Source organism: Vulpes vulpes, chromosome X (assembly GCF_048418805.1).
Source record: "Vulpes vulpes isolate BD-2025 chromosome X, VulVul3, whole genome shotgun sequence".
NCBI classification, from domain to species: Eukaryota; Metazoa; Chordata; class Mammalia; order Carnivora; family Canidae; genus Vulpes; species Vulpes vulpes.
This window is the reverse complement of record NC_132796.1, coordinates 13,781,851-13,800,134: the sequence shown is the minus strand read 5'-3', so window position 1 is coordinate 13,800,134 and position 18,284 is coordinate 13,781,851. Positions and strand designations below refer to the sequence as shown.

General features: G+C 39.5%; 1 protein-coding gene across 5 annotated transcripts in view; it reads right to left on the bottom strand.

Annotated features, from left to right (window-relative positions):
- The window catches only part of NHS (NHS actin remodeling regulator), a 344,407-nt gene that overhangs the window by 36,531 nt on the left and 289,592 nt on the right, over nucleotides 1-18,284 (bottom strand). For all 5 annotated transcript variants that reach the window (XR_011998236.1, XM_072744094.1, XM_072744095.1 and 2 more), the window contains exons 2-3: nucleotides 16,178-16,330; nucleotides 11,430-11,563 (exon numbers count right to left, since the gene is read on the bottom strand). Coding sequence is in view for 4 of the 5 variants with exons in the window: in XM_072744094.1 (XP_072600195.1) it covers nucleotides 11,430-11,563; nucleotides 16,178-16,330 (287 nt within the window). In the remaining variant the exon portion in view is untranslated. The remainder of the gene's footprint in view (nucleotides 1-11,429; nucleotides 11,564-16,177; nucleotides 16,331-18,284) is intronic.

Below are 18,284 nucleotides of genomic sequence, written 5' to 3'. Positions count from 1 at the left end.
CCATGTGCACTTAAAATAATTTGTGTTCTGTTTTAGGATGGAATGTTCTGAATATATCTGTTAGATCCATTTGGTCCAACGTGTCATTCAAAGCCACTATTTCCTTGTTCATTTTCTGTTTGGATTATCTATCCATTTATGTAAGTGGAATGTTAAAGTCCCTTACTATTACTGTATTACTATCAATTACTTCCTTTATGTTTGTTATTAGCTGCTTTATGTCTTTGGGGTGCTTCCATGTTTGGTGCATAAATATTTTCAATTATTATATCTTCTTGTTGGATTATTCCCTTCATGATGTATAGTGTCCTTCTTTGTCTCTTGTTATAGTCTTCATTTTAAAGTCTATTTTGTCTAGTATTAGTATTGCTACCCCAGCTTTCTTTTTACTTCCATTTGCATGATAAATGCTTTTCCATCACTTCACTTTCAATCTACACAAACTTTTTAGGCCTGAAATGAGTCTCTTGTATGCAGCACATAGATAGTCTTGCTTTTTTTATCCATTCTGTCATCCTGTCTTTTGACTGGAACATTTAGTCCATTCACATTCAAACTAATTATTGACAGGTGTGTACTTAGTGCCATTTTTTGTTACTTTGTTTTATGATCATTTTGTAGTTTTTCTCTGCTCCTTTTCTGCTGTCTTCACTCAGGGTTTGTTGGCTTTCTTTAGTAATATTCTTGGATTCCTTTGTCTTTATTTTTTATGTATCTATTACTGGTTTTTCATTTGTGGTTACCATTAGGTTTGTCTACAACATCTTGTAAAGAGTGCATATAACATTCTATATTGAGCTGATGGTCACCTAAGTTTGAACGCATCCTTTACTCTTCCCCACCTCCTACATTTTGAGTACATGGTGTCATACTTTGCATCTTTTTATTATGTGAATCCCTTGGCTGATTTTTATAGATATACTTATTTTTACTACTTTTGTGCTTCCTACTTTTCTTACTCTTACGGTCTTTCCTTTCTAGTCATACAGTCCCCTTTGACATTTCTTCTAGTGCTGGTTTAGCCGTCATTATTTCCTTTAACTTTTGTTTGGGAAACTATCTCTCCTTTTAGTCTGAATGATAGCCTTGCTGAACAGAGTATTCTTGGCTGCAGGTCTTTTTTTTCTTTCAGCATTTTGAATATATCATTCCACTATCTTCTGGCCTACAAAGTTTCTGCTGAAAAATTGGCTAATAGCCTGTATGTAACTGTTTTCTTTTCTCTTGCTGTTTTCAAAATTCTGTTTTCATCTTTATTTTTTACCATTTTAATTACTACGTGTCTTGATGTGGACCTCCTTGGGTTGGTTTTGTTGGTGGCTCTCTGTGCCTCCTGGATCTAGATTTCTATTTTCTTCCCTAGATTTGGGAAGTTTTTAGCTATTATTTCTTCAAATAGATTTTCTGCCTCCTTTTCTCTCTTTTCCTTCTGGGATCCCTCTAATGTGAGTAGTATTATGTTTGATGGTGTCACTGAGTTCCCTTAACCTATTTTCATGTTTTATTCTTTTTTTCTCTCTCTACTATTCAGCTTGATTACTTTCCATTACTCTGTCGTCTAGGTCACTGATTTGTTCTGCTTCCTCTAGTCTACCATTATTCTATCTAGTGTATTTTTAATTTCAGTTATTAAGTTCTTCATCTATGATTGGTTCTTTTTTATGTTTTCTCTTTGTTGAGAGTCTCACTGAAGTCCTCCACTCTTTTCTCAAGCCTAGTGAGAATCTTTATGACAATTACTTTAAATTCTCTATGAGGCATTTTATTTATCTCTGTTTTGTTTAGCTCTCTTGCTATGATTTTGTCCTTTTCTTTCATTCAGCACGTATTCCTGGGTCTTCTCATTTTGCCTAACTCTGTGTTTGTTTCTCTGTGTTAGGAAAGTCAGCTATGCCTTGTGCTTTTGAAAGTAGTGGCCTTATGAAGAAGAGCTCCTGTAGTGCCTTTTTACCCTTCTCTTCCCTTTTTACTCCCTTCTCCACACTTAAAGTATATGTTGTCATATTTTACATCTTAATTTTTATGTCTAATTATAACTATTTATTTTCTACTTAAAGAAGTCCTTTTTACATTTCTTGTGAGACTGGTTTAGTGGTAATAAATTCCTTTATCTTTCATTTGTCTGGGAAACTTTATCTCACCTTCAAATCTGAATGATAACCTTGCCAGTAAAGTATTCTTGGTTGCAGGGTTTTTTTTTTTTTTCCTTTAAAGCACTTTAAATATATCATATGCTCCCTTTACCCCTGCAAAGTATCTGCTGAGAAATCAGCTGATAGCCTTATAGGTTTCTTATAGGTTTTCCCTTGTAGGTAACTTTTTATTTCTCTCTTGCTGCTTTTAAAATTCTCTTTAACTTTTCACAGTTTAATTATTGTGTGCCGTGGTGTGGACCTCATTGGGTTCATATTGTTTGGAATTCTGTGTTTCTTGGGTGTGGATATCTGTTTCTTTCTCTAGGTTAGGGAAGTTTTCAGTTATTTCTTCAAATAAGTTTTCTACACCTTTCTCTCTCTCTCTTCTTTTGGGACCCCTATAACATGTTTGCTTGATGTTGTCCAAGAGATCTCTTAATCTGGCTTCATTAAAAAAATTAAATTAAAAAAAATTATTTTCTTGGGGCACCTGGGGGCTCAGGTGGTTAAGCATCTGCCTTTGGCTCAGGTCATTACCCCAGGGTCCCGGGATTGAGCCCCATGTCAGGCTCCCTGCTCAGCAGAAAGTCTGCTTCTCCCTCTGATCCTCCTCCCTGCTTGTGCTCTCTTTCTCAGGTAAATAAATATTTTTTTAAAAAATTCTTTTCTCTTTTTCTGCTCAGTTTGTGTGCTTTCCATTACACTGTCTTCTAGGTTGCTCTAATCTATTGATTCTAGTGGTTTTTTTTTTATTTCAGTTACTGTATTCTTAAACTCTGACTAGTTCTTATTAGTATTTTCTAAACCTTTATTGAAGGGCTTACTGAATTCTTCCACTCTTTTCTCCAGTCCACTGATTATCTTTATGATCATTACTTTAAATTCTTTATCAGGCATATTGCTTATCTCGGTTTCATTTCATTCTTTTTCTGAGGTTTTTATCTTTTTTCTCTCTTTTGGAGCATATTGCTTGACTTTTGGTATTTATATGGATTAGGCAGAAAGGCTACTTCTCCTAAAATTGAAGGAGTGGTCTTGTGTATGTTGTCCCCTCTGTAGACTCTGTGTGTTTGGCGACTATTGCTGGCTGGCTGGAGCTGTGGCTGTATATGTTAGTTTCTCTTTTAAGCTGTGGGGTTTTTTTATAGAAAGAAGAAAAAAATAAAGAAAAAACATTTTTTAAAAGAAGAGGAAAAGAAGAAAAACAAAACAAAACAAAAAACCAGGGGGATCCCTGGGTGGCTCAGCGGTTTGGCGCCTGCCTTTGGCACAGGGCATGATCCTGGGGTCCCAGGATTGAGTCCCACATCGGGCTCCCTGCATGGAGCCTGCTTCTCCCTCTTCCTGTGTCACTCTGTCTCTGTGTGTGTGTGTCTCTCATGAATAAATAAAATCTTTAAAAAAATTAAAAAATAAAAATAAAAAGCCAAACAAGATAAATTTAAAAAAATAAAATATTTTTTCAATTAGAAACAAAAATATGGCTTATTTTCTGTGCCCCAACACCACAGAGTAGTTGTGGGCTATTATGGGCTTATGGATCCTAGGCTAGCTGAGTTTGTACGATCACTGTAAGCCAACCCCTCTTCTGGTCTGGGCTTTTATGGTGAAGGGGGAGGGGGAAGAGAATCCCAGCTGTTATTCTGCCATTTTAAACTATGGCTTTTTTTTCTGGGTCCCATTGTGACCAGGGTTGGTGTGGTCTTGCAGACCCTGGGCTTGCTGAGATCAAAAGCTCCTGGTGATGACCAAACCTGCCAGTTATGGCATCCAGACCCACCACTTACAGCATCTGGATTCTGCTCCTTTCTGGGCTTTTAAGGTGGAGGCAAAGAGAATGTTCCCACAGCTACTTAGCCATTTTAAACTTGGCTTTTTTTTCCTGTGCTTCAGCACAGCTGAGGCTGGTATGGGCTTGTGGACCCTTAGCTTGCTGAAGTTGCAAGCTCCCTGTGAGGACCAGATCCGGCCGTTATGGAATGTGGACCCTGTTCCATTTTAGGCTTTTAACGTGGTGTGAGAACATAAACTGTGTAGTTCTCCAATCCCCTGACTTGGAGAACATTCCTACAGCTCCTCCACTACTTGGCAGAGTTCTAGTGTTGTGTCTTTTATATGCTAGTTGCTCTTTAAAACTGTGGCTTTTTTTCTGTGCCCAAAGACGGAGGGATCTGTTCCGAGTTCCTCAGTACTATCCATCCCCACTGCTTTTCACAGTGTGGGTACAGGGGTCCCCTTTGTTACTGTGACTCTGTCTTGCTGTTCTCTCCATCTTTGATTGTTCAGAAGCTGTTCAGTCAGCCCTCAGTTCTTCAGGAGGAATTGTTCTATTAATAGGTATAATTCACTGTGTTCTATGCAGGAGGTCAGTTCAGGGCCTTCCTACATTGATTGCCATCTTGTGCTGGAACCTTGGGCTTTGCCTTTTTCACTTTAAGAATATGTCCTGGAAATCACTACTTACTAGTTCAGAAAGATCTTCCTCATTTGTTTTACCACTGCATAGTACTCCATTGTGTGGGTGTCCCATAGTTTATTCTGCCAGTACAGGTACAGGTGCCACAGAAAATGGGCTAATGTCACCAATAGATCAGTATCTTCATCTCTATATAGGCTTCCTGGTTCTTTACAAGATCTTGTGATTTTAAGCAACACTGCAATGATTAATCTTTTTGTATGATTAGACGTATCTGTTTAGTGGGATTACTAGGGTGAAAAGTAAGCATATATGTAGTTTTGTTAGATATCGCCAAATTCCCCTCCAGGTAGGTTGTGCCAAGTTTGCATTCTCACCAGCAATGTTTGTGAGTGACTGTTTCCCCCCAGTTTCACCAATAGATTATGTTGTCACATTAATTTTTGCCAATCAGGTCATAAATGACTCCTCAGTGTTGTTTGCATTTCTCTAATTATGAGTAAGTTTGAACAGTTTTTCTTAAGTTTAAGCAACATTTTTATGCATTTATTGGATGGTCTATTCAATGCTTTTCCTCCATTTTTCTACCAGGTTTTTGTTCTTTTCTTTATCTCTCAATTTTGAAGAGGTATTTATCTACTAGTGATATTAGTCCTTTGTTCATGGTACATATTGCACATATTTTCTCCCAATTTTTGAGAAAATTTGGGCATGAAAAATATTTACTGTTCAGATTTATCAATCTTTTCTTTTCTGCCTTTGTATTTTGAGTCAGAGTTAGAAAGCCTTTTCACAGTCTGAGGTTAAAGAATAATTCACCCCTATTTCCCTCTAGTACATTTGTATGTTTCATTTTTTATGTTTAGGTCTCTGATCCATTAGGAGCTTAATCTCGTGCTTGGTGTGAGGTATGGATCTAATTACATAGTTCTCAACCAGGAGCAATTTTGTCTCCCTAGGGGACATTTGGCAGTGTCTGGAGACATTTTGAGTTGTCAAAACTACAGGGAAGAGTGCTCCTGGCATCTCTCGGATAGGGGCCAAGCATGCTGCTAAACATCACATAGTGCCCAGGACAGCCCCCACAGCAAAGAATTATCTGTCTCAAAATATCAATAATGCCGAGGTTGAGAAACTCTGATGAAATGTTTTCTTTTACCAAGTGGCTACCCAGTTGTTCCAGCATCATTTTAAAAACTCCCATCTTGGGATCCCTGGGTGGCGCAGCGGTTTGGCGCCTGCCTTTGGCCCAGGGCGCGATCCTGGAGACCCGGGATCGAATCCCACATCAGGCTCCCGGTGCATGGAGCCTGCTTCTCCCTCCGCCTGTGTCTCTGCCTCTCTTTCTCTCTCTGTGACTATCATAAATAAAAAAAAATAAAAATAATAAAAATAAAATAAAAAAAACTCCCATCTTTTGCCTCAGTGTTTTGGGATACTGCCTTTATCGTAGATTATGTTTTCATATATATTCAGGTTGATTTCTGGACTTTGTATTCTTTCCTACTGTTATACTTTTATTTTTATTTTTTTCTACTGGTATATTTTTCTATTCATATATTAGTACCACACTAATGTAATCATAAAGGCTTTAAAGATATTTTAGTGCCCAGTAGAGTTACTTACCCCTTATTGGTTTCCTTTGTCACTGTTTTCCTGGGTATTCTTGTATGTTTGTTTTTCCATAAGAACGTTAGTATCAATGGGTCTAACTCCTTTTAAAAGAAAGCTTATTGGTATTTTTAGTGAGATTGTGTTAAATTTATAAATTAGCTTAGAACTGATCTGCTTATAATGCTGAATCATTCTTTCTAAGAATAGGGGACATCCTTCCATTTGAGAAAGTCTAATTTTGTGTTTTTTAGGAATGCTTTATAGTTTTTCCCATACAGGCTTTGCACATTTCTGGTAAATTAATTTCTAAGTATTTAATCTTCTTTGTTATTGCTGTAAATGGAGTTTTCTCTACTATTAGGTCTTTTAACTGGCTATCATTTGTGTAAATGAAGGGTATTGATTTTTGTGTGTTTGTATCCTGCTACCTTACTGAATTCTTTTAGTGTTTGAGTTAGTTTTATCATTGATTCTTTACCAGGAAAATCCTATAGTATCATATCATCTGCAACTAGACATAGCTTTACTTCTTATCAATTCTTATGCCGGTAATTGATTTATTTTGTCCAACTGCATTGATTAATCTTTCTAGTATAATGTTAATTAGTAGCAGAGATAGTGAACATCTTTGCCTTGTTCCTGATTTTCGTGGAAATGCCTCTAGTGTTTCCCCATCAAGAGACTGGCTTTAGGACTAAGGTATATATATTTAATTGTGTTAATGAAGTACCACTCAGTTCTTATTTTCTCGTCTTTTTATAAAGAATAGGTGTTGAATTTTGTAAGGTCTCTCTAGCATCTATAATCATATGGGGTTTTTTCCTTTAGATCAATTAATATGGCATATGACACCAATAGATTTCTTAATATTGAACCAACCTTCCATTCTTAGAATAAATCACATTTAGTCATGGTATAGTAATTTATTAATGTGGTAAACTGTTTGCTAACATTTAATTTATTTCCGTAAACTGTTTGCTAACATTTAATTTATTTCCACACTAATAATCTGAATGATACTGGTCTATAGTTCCCTCCCCCTCTATTCCTTCTATTCTGTACCTTCATAAAATCTTCATAAAAGAAATGGAGAAGTTCTACTTTATTTTCAGTATTCTGAAACTATTTATAGATTATTGGAATTATCTGGACTTGGAAGGTTTAGTAGAATTCCCCTGGAAAACCATCTGGGCCTGAGATCATCTCCTTTGCTACCCTTGAAGGAGGAGGATTCCCAGATGGGCTTTAAAATTGTGAGATAAACCTTGAATTTTCAGCTGACAGTGGGTTTTAAGTTAAATTGGCTGGTAAGTTTCCTTTGCGTTCCTTTTGGAGAACTTCTGATTTAAATTACATGCAAGAAACTAAGCATCCTCTTCATCCTCTTTCCACTTGGAAGAGCTATGAGGCTACCTTGGAGCCATCACCAGATATAAACAGACAGAGGACACTGTACCTCTTGAAAATGTAAAATATTCCAATGCACCCTTAGGATTTCACTACAGTGCCCTGGAGAACCTCATCACACAGCTTAGGAACCACAGGTATATACCCTCACAGCCTTTTTTACTATGCATGTATGTCTATATACACTCCTAGATATTTTTGAGCTCATACCATACACAATTTTATACCCTATTTAAAAATCTCCAATAAAATATATACATTTTCCATGTCATTGAATATTCTTTTATAACACTCTTTTTGATATTATAGTCTATCCTATGAATATATCAGAAGTTATTAAGTACCTACTTTGGATATTTAAGATATTTGTAGCTATTTTTCCTGTTCTAAACAGTACTTTGATGAATATCCCAGTGAATAAATCTTAGCATTGTCTTAGGATAAATTCCTAGACATAGAATTGCTAGATCAAAGGATATGAATATCTTAAAGGGTTTTTTTGGTAAAGATTTTATTTTTTTAAGTAATCTCTACACCCAATGTGAGGCTTAAACCCACAACTCCAAGATTGAGAGACTCATGCTCCACTGATGAGCCAGCCAGGCACCCCGTCTTATAGGGTTTTTTTGCCACTTTTATTTATTTTTTTATTGAAGTATAATTAAGACACAGTGTTACATTAGTTTCAGGTGTACAACAGTGATGTGTCAAATCATTATGCAATGCTCACCAAAAGTGTAGCTACCATCTGTCACCATACAACACTATTACAATACCATTGGCTATATTCCCTATGCTGCAGCTTTTATCCCCATGACTTACTCATTCCATAATGAATGGAAGCTTTTACCTCCCACTGCCCTTCACCCATTTTGCCCATCTTCCCTTTCCCTCCCCTCTGGCAACCATCAGTTTGTTTATGGATCTGTTTCTGCTTCTGTTTGTTCATTTGTTTTGGTTTTTAAAGTGAAATCATATGGTGTTTGTCTGACTTATTTCACTTAGCATAATATAATCTCTTATAGTTTGATAAATATTGGGAAATTGCCCTCTAGAAAGAGTGTAACAACTTATACTTCCTCCAATCTTATATGGGAGTATATGTTATAGGCTTTTCATTTGATGGTTAAAGAGTTTGATTATAAGTGATTATGAATATAGATTGAGATATTTGTGTGTTTTAGGCACTATACTGGGCAATATTTCATACACATACAATTTAATTATATTTAAATAACACTGTATTAAATCTTAACAACCCTGTAAAATTGACGTTATTATCCCCATTTTACAGATGAAGAAACTGGGACTCAACTTTTTCAAAATCACACAACCAAAAAAAATGTAGAGCTGGGTTTTAAACCTAGTTAGAGGGATCCCTGGGTGGTGCAGCGGTTTGGCGCCTACCTTTGGCCCAAGGCGCGATCCTGGAGACCTGGGATCGAATCCCACATTGGGCTCCCGGTGCATGGAGCCTGCTTTTCCCTTTGCCTGTGTCTCTGCTTCTCTCTCTCTCTCTCTCTGTGACTATCATAAGTAAATAAAAATTAAAAAAAAATAAACCTAGTTAGACTCATAATCTTAGTACTAGATCACTGATAAGTCATGAAATTGATTGGCTATTAACAATGATCATGATGTCTAATACATGTTGAGTGCTTATTATGCATTAGGTACTATTTATATGTATTAACACATTTAGTCTTTGTTTCAAATTTATAATGTACTATTATCCCTGAGACACTGAAATGATTAACTTGTTCAGGGTCATACAGCTAATAAATGGTAGAGCTGGTATTCAAATCCAGGCAGTTTGATTTCACAGTCTGTACCATTAATGACCAAACTACAGTATAACAGTTTGCAGAGTTGTGGAAGACTGTGTATCAGAATCTCATTATGAATGCTTTTTTCTATTGCTAAGAAAATGTCTGTCCAGCAATTTGGCGGCAAATTTCCTGTCCCTATAATTGCAGCCTTTTTTCTTGCAGCAATATCAGCCCTTGTAAGATTGGTGCATAGAACTGTGTTCTATTCTGAGTCACTTTCAGGTCCAAGGGACATACTTGAATGGGAAAATCTTCCAGTGAAATTGGTGACCCAAACTCAATTAAATAAATGAAACAGTATTTCTAAGTAATTGGGGAGATTTTAAGTATTATCATTTAAGATCACTTTCTGGTTTACATAAGTATGATCTAGACTCCTCCTCTTATTGACATTTGTTGGGTAAATGAAGGAACACCCTCATTGTTATTCATTATTTTAGGCTTTTTCCTATAGCCTACTTTGGTATTTAGATGTTATTAAAAATTATGAAGATTATGACAAATGGTGATATTTTTATGTCATTTCTGTAAATGCTCAACATTATTCTCTCCCACCTACCCTCCTGAAAAAAACAACTTAATGAACCACAAAACATGTTATAATGAATGGAAAAATATTTTTAGCATTTTTATGCAGAAAATGCCTCATTAAAAGCAAATGCTTTAGCAAGCAGATTTGAGATTAATAAGAACTTTTGTCAAGCAGGGGCTTTTACAACAAATCACTAGCATGTGTAAGTGCTCTATATAAAGACCTATAAAGCCCTAAGAGTCTCTCACCTTCCTTTCTTATCCCTGGGCTGCACTGCAGCAATGTAGTTGAGTGTGACATGGCACTGAGTAGACTCAATGAGCCTGAAGGACATGGAGCCTACCATGCAGCCACAAGTAGGAAAAAATATCTGTGTATTGTTCAGTGTCATTCACTGTTTTGTCTGGATATGTATAGTTCTAGCACAGATTCATTTAGATGAAGCCTGTTCTCAGCTGGATGTTTGGCATCATGCAGTCCAAATATTTTGCATCTATTTTGTGTATTGTAAAAGCCATAAGGGTGCAGGGTTTATTACTATACATACAAACTTAATTTCAAGAAAAACCTCAACTTGGACCCACACTTGTAACTTCTTTAGACTTTGGGCCTCAAACTGTAATGACAGGGGATCCAGCCATACCTGCAGCCATATAGGCTGATTTGGTCACAGAAGTCATAGCCCCTCCCTTGAGCGATGCCCTCCTCAGAGGTACAAAGTGCTCACCTATCCCCACCAAGGCTTTACAAAGCACACTTGTGGTGATGGTATTTGTAGGTGTTCCGAGCTGGGCTTAGCTTCATCTGTAATTCATACATGAGGTTTGGGCTAGGGTATAGCCACATCCACCCAGGGAAAGCTGAAATCAGCAGCAGTGATGAAGACACACCGATAACTGCTTACCCTGCAGAACTAGCCTCCCTTATTGAATAGGGAAGCATAAGATAATGACATCGCCCATCTTCAAATGGTGATTTTTCCATCCCCACCAAGTCATCTACACTATCACCTGACCAGTTACAGTTAACATTAATTGAGGTCTTACTCTGTGCCAGGCACCATGCTACATTCTTTCCATGCCTTATCTCTCTTAACTCTCAAGGTTGATGAGCTAGATGCTATTAATATCGCCATATTACAGATGAGGGAACTGAGGACAAAGAAGCAACTTGCCCTAAATCTTTCAGCTTATATGCAGAAAAACTAGTATTTGAAGCAAAATATTCCCCCTGATTTTAGAGCCCTTGATTATTATTGCCTTGTTCTGCATTGTGCAATCAGGTAACTAAAAAAAAATACTTCTGTAACCCTACTCTATTCCCCAAAAGAGGCATGAATGAAAGAGGAAAAAGAATCCAGTCTTTCTCAAATGCCTATAACTTGCTCTCTTAAGTGGCCTAGCCTCCTCTACTAGGAGGAAGGAAATGGATTCCCAAGACCCACTCATGCTTCCTGATGAGCAAGGCCAGGGCTTCTGGCTGGCCACCAAGCTCACCGTTAAGAAGTGCCGGTCCTTAACTTCACGCCTCCTCTGGCTGTGAGCTGGTGGATAGGCTGGCAGTGGAGGAGCTGCTACAGAAAGGGGGGCAGCGGCTCTCTGCTCCCGGCGATCACTTCGGCTCCGGTGTTCTGGGGGTAGAAAAAGCAATAATACAGAAACATCCTTGGCATTTTCCATTTTTCTTTCCCCCTTGGGAGGGTAAGCAAAAGGCTAGAAAAAGTAAGTTTTTGCTAAACTGGCTCACCTATATACCACATAAGATTTTCAGCATGATTTCAAACTAAACTTCTACTTCACATTAATATGAAGACAGGCACTTATATTTTAGTGGGTCCATCTCATAATCTTTGTACAAGATGGCTCACTCTGAGTTTGGAAAAAGCAGTATATTTTCAGCATGCCTCATTTCAAAACTACATGAGCCACCCCCCCCCTCAAAGTCTAGAACAATGCTGGAAGATTTGCTGCCTTTGATGCTGGAGTGGATGGTAGGCACAGACATGCCAGAACGGCCTGGGGAGTGGCAGGAACAAGTGCTCACAGCCATCCAGGAGGTGACGGGAGTTGGCTCACACTGGCTCACAAGTGCTGACTGCTTTGTGCTGAGGAAGTCAGCAAGCCAGTTTTTAAACTCTTGGTAGCTTGAAAGAGGCCACGGTGGAGGTATTTACATCACAGAAATTAATGAGTGTTACAAATCAGGGCTTTTATTTATCTTTCTATCATATATCCATTTATCTATCTATGTTTTCTTTTCTAGAGAGCCAGTGACCGGCACACCATGGCAGCCATCTAAGCTTTGTCATTTGTAACACTCAGAGGGCTTTGAAATCCTAGGCTCCTAGAGAAAGTAAGGGAATCCCAAGGATCAAAGTTGTCTGATTTAGGAATAAAGCTACCCCTGGGGAAAGCCAAGAAGTTTCTATTTGGGGGATGAAGTGGTCCTGCCTTGGTAACAAGAATCACTCAGACATGAAGAGCACAGTTTACGAACTGGGTGCCTCCGTGAGCTACAGAGCTCACCCTGCCTAACACACGGGCCAACACTAATGGCCGCCCTGCCTGCAAAATCCAGCCCGCATTCATGCCCAGGGCCTGAGATCTTGTGACACCACCCCCCCCCCCCCCACACACACACAATATGACCAAGATACAAAGTCACTTTACAGGTCCTCTTTGCTAAACTGCCTCCATAGCCAGTCTGTATCAGAAAGACCTTTTGAGATAAATGTCTTCCTTGCCAAAGTGCCTACCTCCAGTGCAACCCTCTTTTTTCTTTACAAGCAAACGTGGGCTTTTCTAAATGGACAGTGTAAGGTAAGAGTTACATTTTAAAATTCCTAATGAGGAGTAGAATACAGGTATCACTGGTGAGGAAAAGGTTGGAGGACAGGAGTCAGTAGGGAGACATCAACTTAATTTCCCATTTAGTTGCTCCCTTCCTACACTTTCTTAAATCTCTCTCTTTCATTTGCCCTAGGCTGGAAGGAGGCACACTAGATTAATGGCTCCCTAATAATACTTTTTTTCTGGCATTGTGGTAGGGAGAACATTCATCTGTGCAGACTCTTGCTCCTTATTCTTTTAGACCACTGGAACTTAGACCTCAGCCCTGAAACTTGAAAGAAAATATAAAATAAAAATATCTCTTTAGAGCTACTTAGTAATATCTCTCCCTGTCTTACAAACATAAATGATGGTGTCATTTAAAGCTATTATTGGCTCTGAGTATAAAGAATTGCTAAGAAAAAGGGGGAAAAAAGAGGAATCAGATGCTAAATAATTTGAAATCCACTGAGGTGCAACTTGCTCTGGGTAGCCTTCTCTGAAGCTCCATAGCATGATTTAGTGCCTTTCCTCTGAGCATCCATATCACTGTGTTGAAATTACCTGATTACTTGTCTGTCTCCTTCACTAGACAGGCATTCCTTGTGGACAGGGACCAAATATTTGTTATTGCTCTCTGAATCCTAGGTTTAGCACAATGCTTGGGCCTCAGTAGGCTTTGTTGAGAGATTTGCTATGGAGCAGATCTTGAAAACAGCCAGTTTCTAGGTTCTGATCTCAGTGCCCCCCCCCCCCCACTCTAGCTTTCTCCTTCTAGCCTCATCTTCAAAAGGAGCACAGCACTTCTGCCACCACAGCTTTGCTCGTCTGTGCTTCATTAGCCACTCGCTCCTAGTGGAAGCCAGGATCTTCCAGCTGTCCAAATAGAGAACCCCCAGGGAAGCTCACTGCGGCATTTGCTGAGCAAGGTCGCTGTCTGGTAGGTATTACACATGACCACCAGATGGCAGAAGTGGTATTCTAATGAATGCACCGCTAAGCTACTGTTTCTTGGACAAGGTTAAAAAAAAAAAAAAAAAGTCGCTTTCTAATTTTAATTCCACACTGCATGTTTTTAATTCTATGATGCCTATAACTCCTGTTTATGGCTCTCTGCAGTGCTATTAAAACTACTACACCCAAGATTTGCTGTTAAGACAACCTCAAAGAAAGCCAGTCTATGGATGACAACATGCAGCTCCACAGTCTTCCTTCCCAAACCCCAGGAGGCCTTATATCCCTCTCTCAGCCCCCAGGAGGAAGTTCTGAGAAAATTGATATTGGCACTTGCTGTTCCTCAGTTCTGTCATTAAGTCCAAACCCGACAACACAGTGAAATGTGATAGCTTACAAGCAGCTTAATGTTATCTGGTTGAATCTGGAAAAATCTAATCAGGGATGACTTATGAATAATAATAAAGGGATAAAAATAATTATGTCTAAAGGGCTCACGTAACTCAAGCTTTCTGATGATGGGATCAGAGAAGGTATTTAGTGAGAATGATCAAATTCCTCTGTCATCATTCTATGCCCTCAATGCTCAACCAGTTTTCTACAGAATTTGATTTACTTACACATACATTCATTGAGGACCTACTCTATGTCAGGTTCATGTTAAGTGATTTGAATAAAAAAATTAATAATACATCATCCTAGCTCTTGAGTTGCTCATGGATTAATGGTAGAAGACAGGCCTACAAGAGGTTAGTGATGATATCAGCTTATAAGTGGCACGACTGTGAGGATGCAAAAGACATTATTATGGGAACAGTGCCTAATCGAGGCTGCAAAGGAATGGTGAATATATTAAGATTTCCAGAAGGTGGCTTGCCTTAAAAATTTGGTAAAGAAGGACTTTTTAGCTAACTATAAGATCGAAGTGACTCAATTTATTTTATTTTTTTTTGTCATTTTTAAAAAGATTTTATTTATTTATTCATGAGAGACACAGAGAGAGAGAGAGAGGCAGAGACACAGGCAGAGGGAGAAGCAGGCTCCATGCAGGGAGCCTGACGTGGGACTCGATCCCAGGTCTCCAGGATCACGCCCTAGGCTGAAGGCGGCACTAAACCGCTGAGCCACCGGGGCTGCCCAAAGTGACTCAATTTTAAAAAATTGAAGTGAATAGTAAGAATGCCAGAGATATTCTAGAGAATACTGGTCATCAGTCTTTACTACGAGTGTCACAGTATCTGCTACCAATAATCAAGGGGAATTTTTATTTTTTTATTTTTTTGTATATTTTTATTGGAGTTCGATTTGTCAACATATAGTATAACGCCCAGTGCTCATCTCGTCAAGTGCCCCCCTCAGTCCCTGTCACCCAGTCACCTCATCCCCCTGCCCACCTCCCTTCCACTACCCCTTGTTCATTTCCCAGTTAGGAGTCTCTCGTGTTTTGCCACCCTCTCTGATTTTTCCCACTCATTTTCTCTCCTTTCAAGGGGAATTTTTAGAAGCACTTGCATTAGGGATATTAGTAGGTTAATTCTTTCATTAAAGGGGGAAAAGACTAGGGATATGGGGAAAGGGAGAAGCCATAAACATATGGAAGAAAATAAGCTGAAAACAAATGTGTCCTTTCTCCATCTTCACAGTGATGTTAAGATGTTTTATTTGAATTGTAATACCTTTGGAAAATACCCTTCCTTAAAGGAGCACAGGGGATTCAGAACAAAGACATTCAATGTACAGATACCATCTGTCTCTACAGCAAAAATCTAAAGGCCAAAAAAGCTGGCGTGCCAACTTCTGATACCCAACTTAGGGGGCTCTAAAAGGGTGATGCGTTTTTAATCTCCTTGTCCTAACTACAGTGGTTTTAAGTCACTGAAAAGTAAGAGAAGGCTGTTATCTTCTACCTTGCCTGCTGTATGCCAATCTCTGGCTTTCTCAGGACTGTGAGAGAAAGAGAAATAGAAATATTTATTTTCCTAGGACACAGTGTATGGTGAGGAGGAAAAAAGCTCTGGCTGAAGGTCTGGAGGCCTGGATCTGGGTCTTGGCACTCCACCTAATGGGCTGCCTGTTACCCTGAGCAAGTTTTCTGACCTCTCTAGGCCTCCAAGTGCTCTGCTATAGAATGGTCCAGACCACTGGTTCTCAACAGGAGCACATCCCCTGAGGGAAGTTCTGGTTGTCTTCTAGTGTAGTCATTCCTAGGCATTTGTATATTACAAATATTATAGATCATTTTCCTTTTAAATTCTCATATTTAGACCATGGTGCTATTTCTATTATGTGTATAAACAGGTATATTACCCATGAATTTCATTTCAGTGTGAAAAAGGGAGCATTTTAAAGTACTTGCTATAACAACAGGAGGTGCTGGAACCGATGGGATGGAGAACAGCCCCTAGATGGGACAGGCTCTGAGTTCTCTCCCTGAAAAGCCCCCCAAGCCCATGATCAGTTACCTCTGCGCAGGGCTTGCAGGCTCTGCCGGGCATGGCGATGCAGTTCCTCCACGCAGGGTGGCCTTGTGGCTGGGAGGAAGATGTTTCTCTGCTGGTGCCATGGTGCACGGTAGTATACACTCAGCTTACTCTCAATGTCCAGGTTGGATACAGCTGCAAGACAAAGATAGAAATGGGGCATTATACATCACAAGCTTTAAACTGTGCATCTGGCAGACCCTGGGGTGGGGAACAGGGCTGGAGGCCGGGTGGAGTGCAAGTCCAGAGAGCTGCATTCACAGTAAGAACGCACTCAAGGCTGGAGAAAGGTTTGTAGCTTATGGTATGGAAAGAAACAGCCTTTGCCCCCAATTTAAGGGATGGGAGACCCCAGGACACCAACCATCTGCCTGTGATCAGCTTTCTTTCAACACCTCTTTGTACTCTGTGACACAGTCGCGCATCAACCTGGACAGACTCTTGGCCATCCATGCTTGGGAGTGGGACTGGAGAGGGGGAGTGGTCCTGCCTTCCAGGAATGCAGAGAAAAGCCTTGACTGTGAGTCAAAAAGGTCACCCTAATTCCAGTCTTTTGGCCACAGAGCCTCAGAATTATAGTTCTGCACACCTGCTCCTGATGCCCACCTGAACTTTGCAACTCCCTTGCTCTGCTTTCTGTCTCCTCTAACCCCTGGCCCCCAACCCTTACTATTTCACCTTATCCTGCCCTCCAACCTGCCAACTCCATAGCCTGCCATCTTTCGAAGCATTGCTCAGTTTCCTTAGTTTCATCTGGGGAAGAGGACAAGCACTGAAGTACCCATTACAGGGGTACTGGGTGTTAAGTGAGGAAACCACAGACAGTGCAGGTGAGGAGAAGGGTACTGTCCTTGTAATGCATGCAAGACATCAGGGAAAGAGGCCTCGTTCCCCAAAATACACCCTCGGTCTTCATGTACATACTGAGCCTAGGATGGGGATCACCTATGAGTGATCCTCAGATAAATTTATCTTCAGAAGAATTCTCATGGGAGGAGCTGGTCCTAGGCAGGAAGATTCTGGTTAGGAAATTACTACACAGAGGAACACTTGGGCAGCTTGCCAGCCTCAGGAATGGTAAGAACTGGCCCAGAGTGCTTTACCTGCCAGACCTGCTATCCCAAACAGACCCCTGCTCCTCCCAGTCTCATTGTCTCCTTCTGCTTCTTTCCTTCTTTTCCCAAGTGGATGATTTGAACATGTTCTGCCCAACAGCTTATTCCTGTACCCCAAAGAGTCTTGGTTCTTCTCCAATCCTTTTCTTTTTGAAGTCTGGTTTACCATTTCACTTTGGGAAGCCTTACACAGAACAAGCTACTCCACAGATAAAGCATAAAAACAAACGGAAAAGGAGGGAAGATACTTTTGTAGAAAGGAAATAGAAGAAAACTGGGGAAGATGCAATCTTTTGATAATTAATCCCCTCTCCCCCTAGCCAGTAGTGCATTTATGGCAATTAGTTTTGGTTTTCTTTTCTTTAATTTTTCTTTTATTTTTTGAGAGAGAAAATGAGCATGTGTGCTAGTGGGGTTGTGGAGAGGGGGACAAAGGAAGGAGAATATCTTACACAGGCTCTATGCTCAGTACAGAGCCCAACACAGGGCTTGAGCCACAACCCTAAGAGCATGACCTGACCCAAAAATCAAGAGTTGGACACTTAACCGACTGAGCCACCCAAGTATCCCTTGGTTTTCTTTTCTAATGCAGTCTTCAGTAGTCTTTCTTTTTCTAGAATAATGCATCAAAATCACAAGGACCACCAATAGAAACAGACATGTTTCCAAAGATGCTAAAGAATTATCACATGTACAGGGTCAAGGGAACAGTGCCATACCTATAAAACAGTGCCATGCAACAGAAATTTCTGGGATGATGAAATGCTCTATTAGCTGTGCCATCCAGTGTGGTAGCCACTAGCCACATTGGCTATTAAACAATTTTAATTTTTAATTTTTTAAAAATTTAAGTTTAAATAGCTATAAGTAGCTATTCTTTTGGACAATCATAATCATGAATACCCTTATATTCTCTTACCTTCAGCTACAAAGGAGATTACTCCCTTTGACCTAGATTTTTTTCTTCTTTGGTG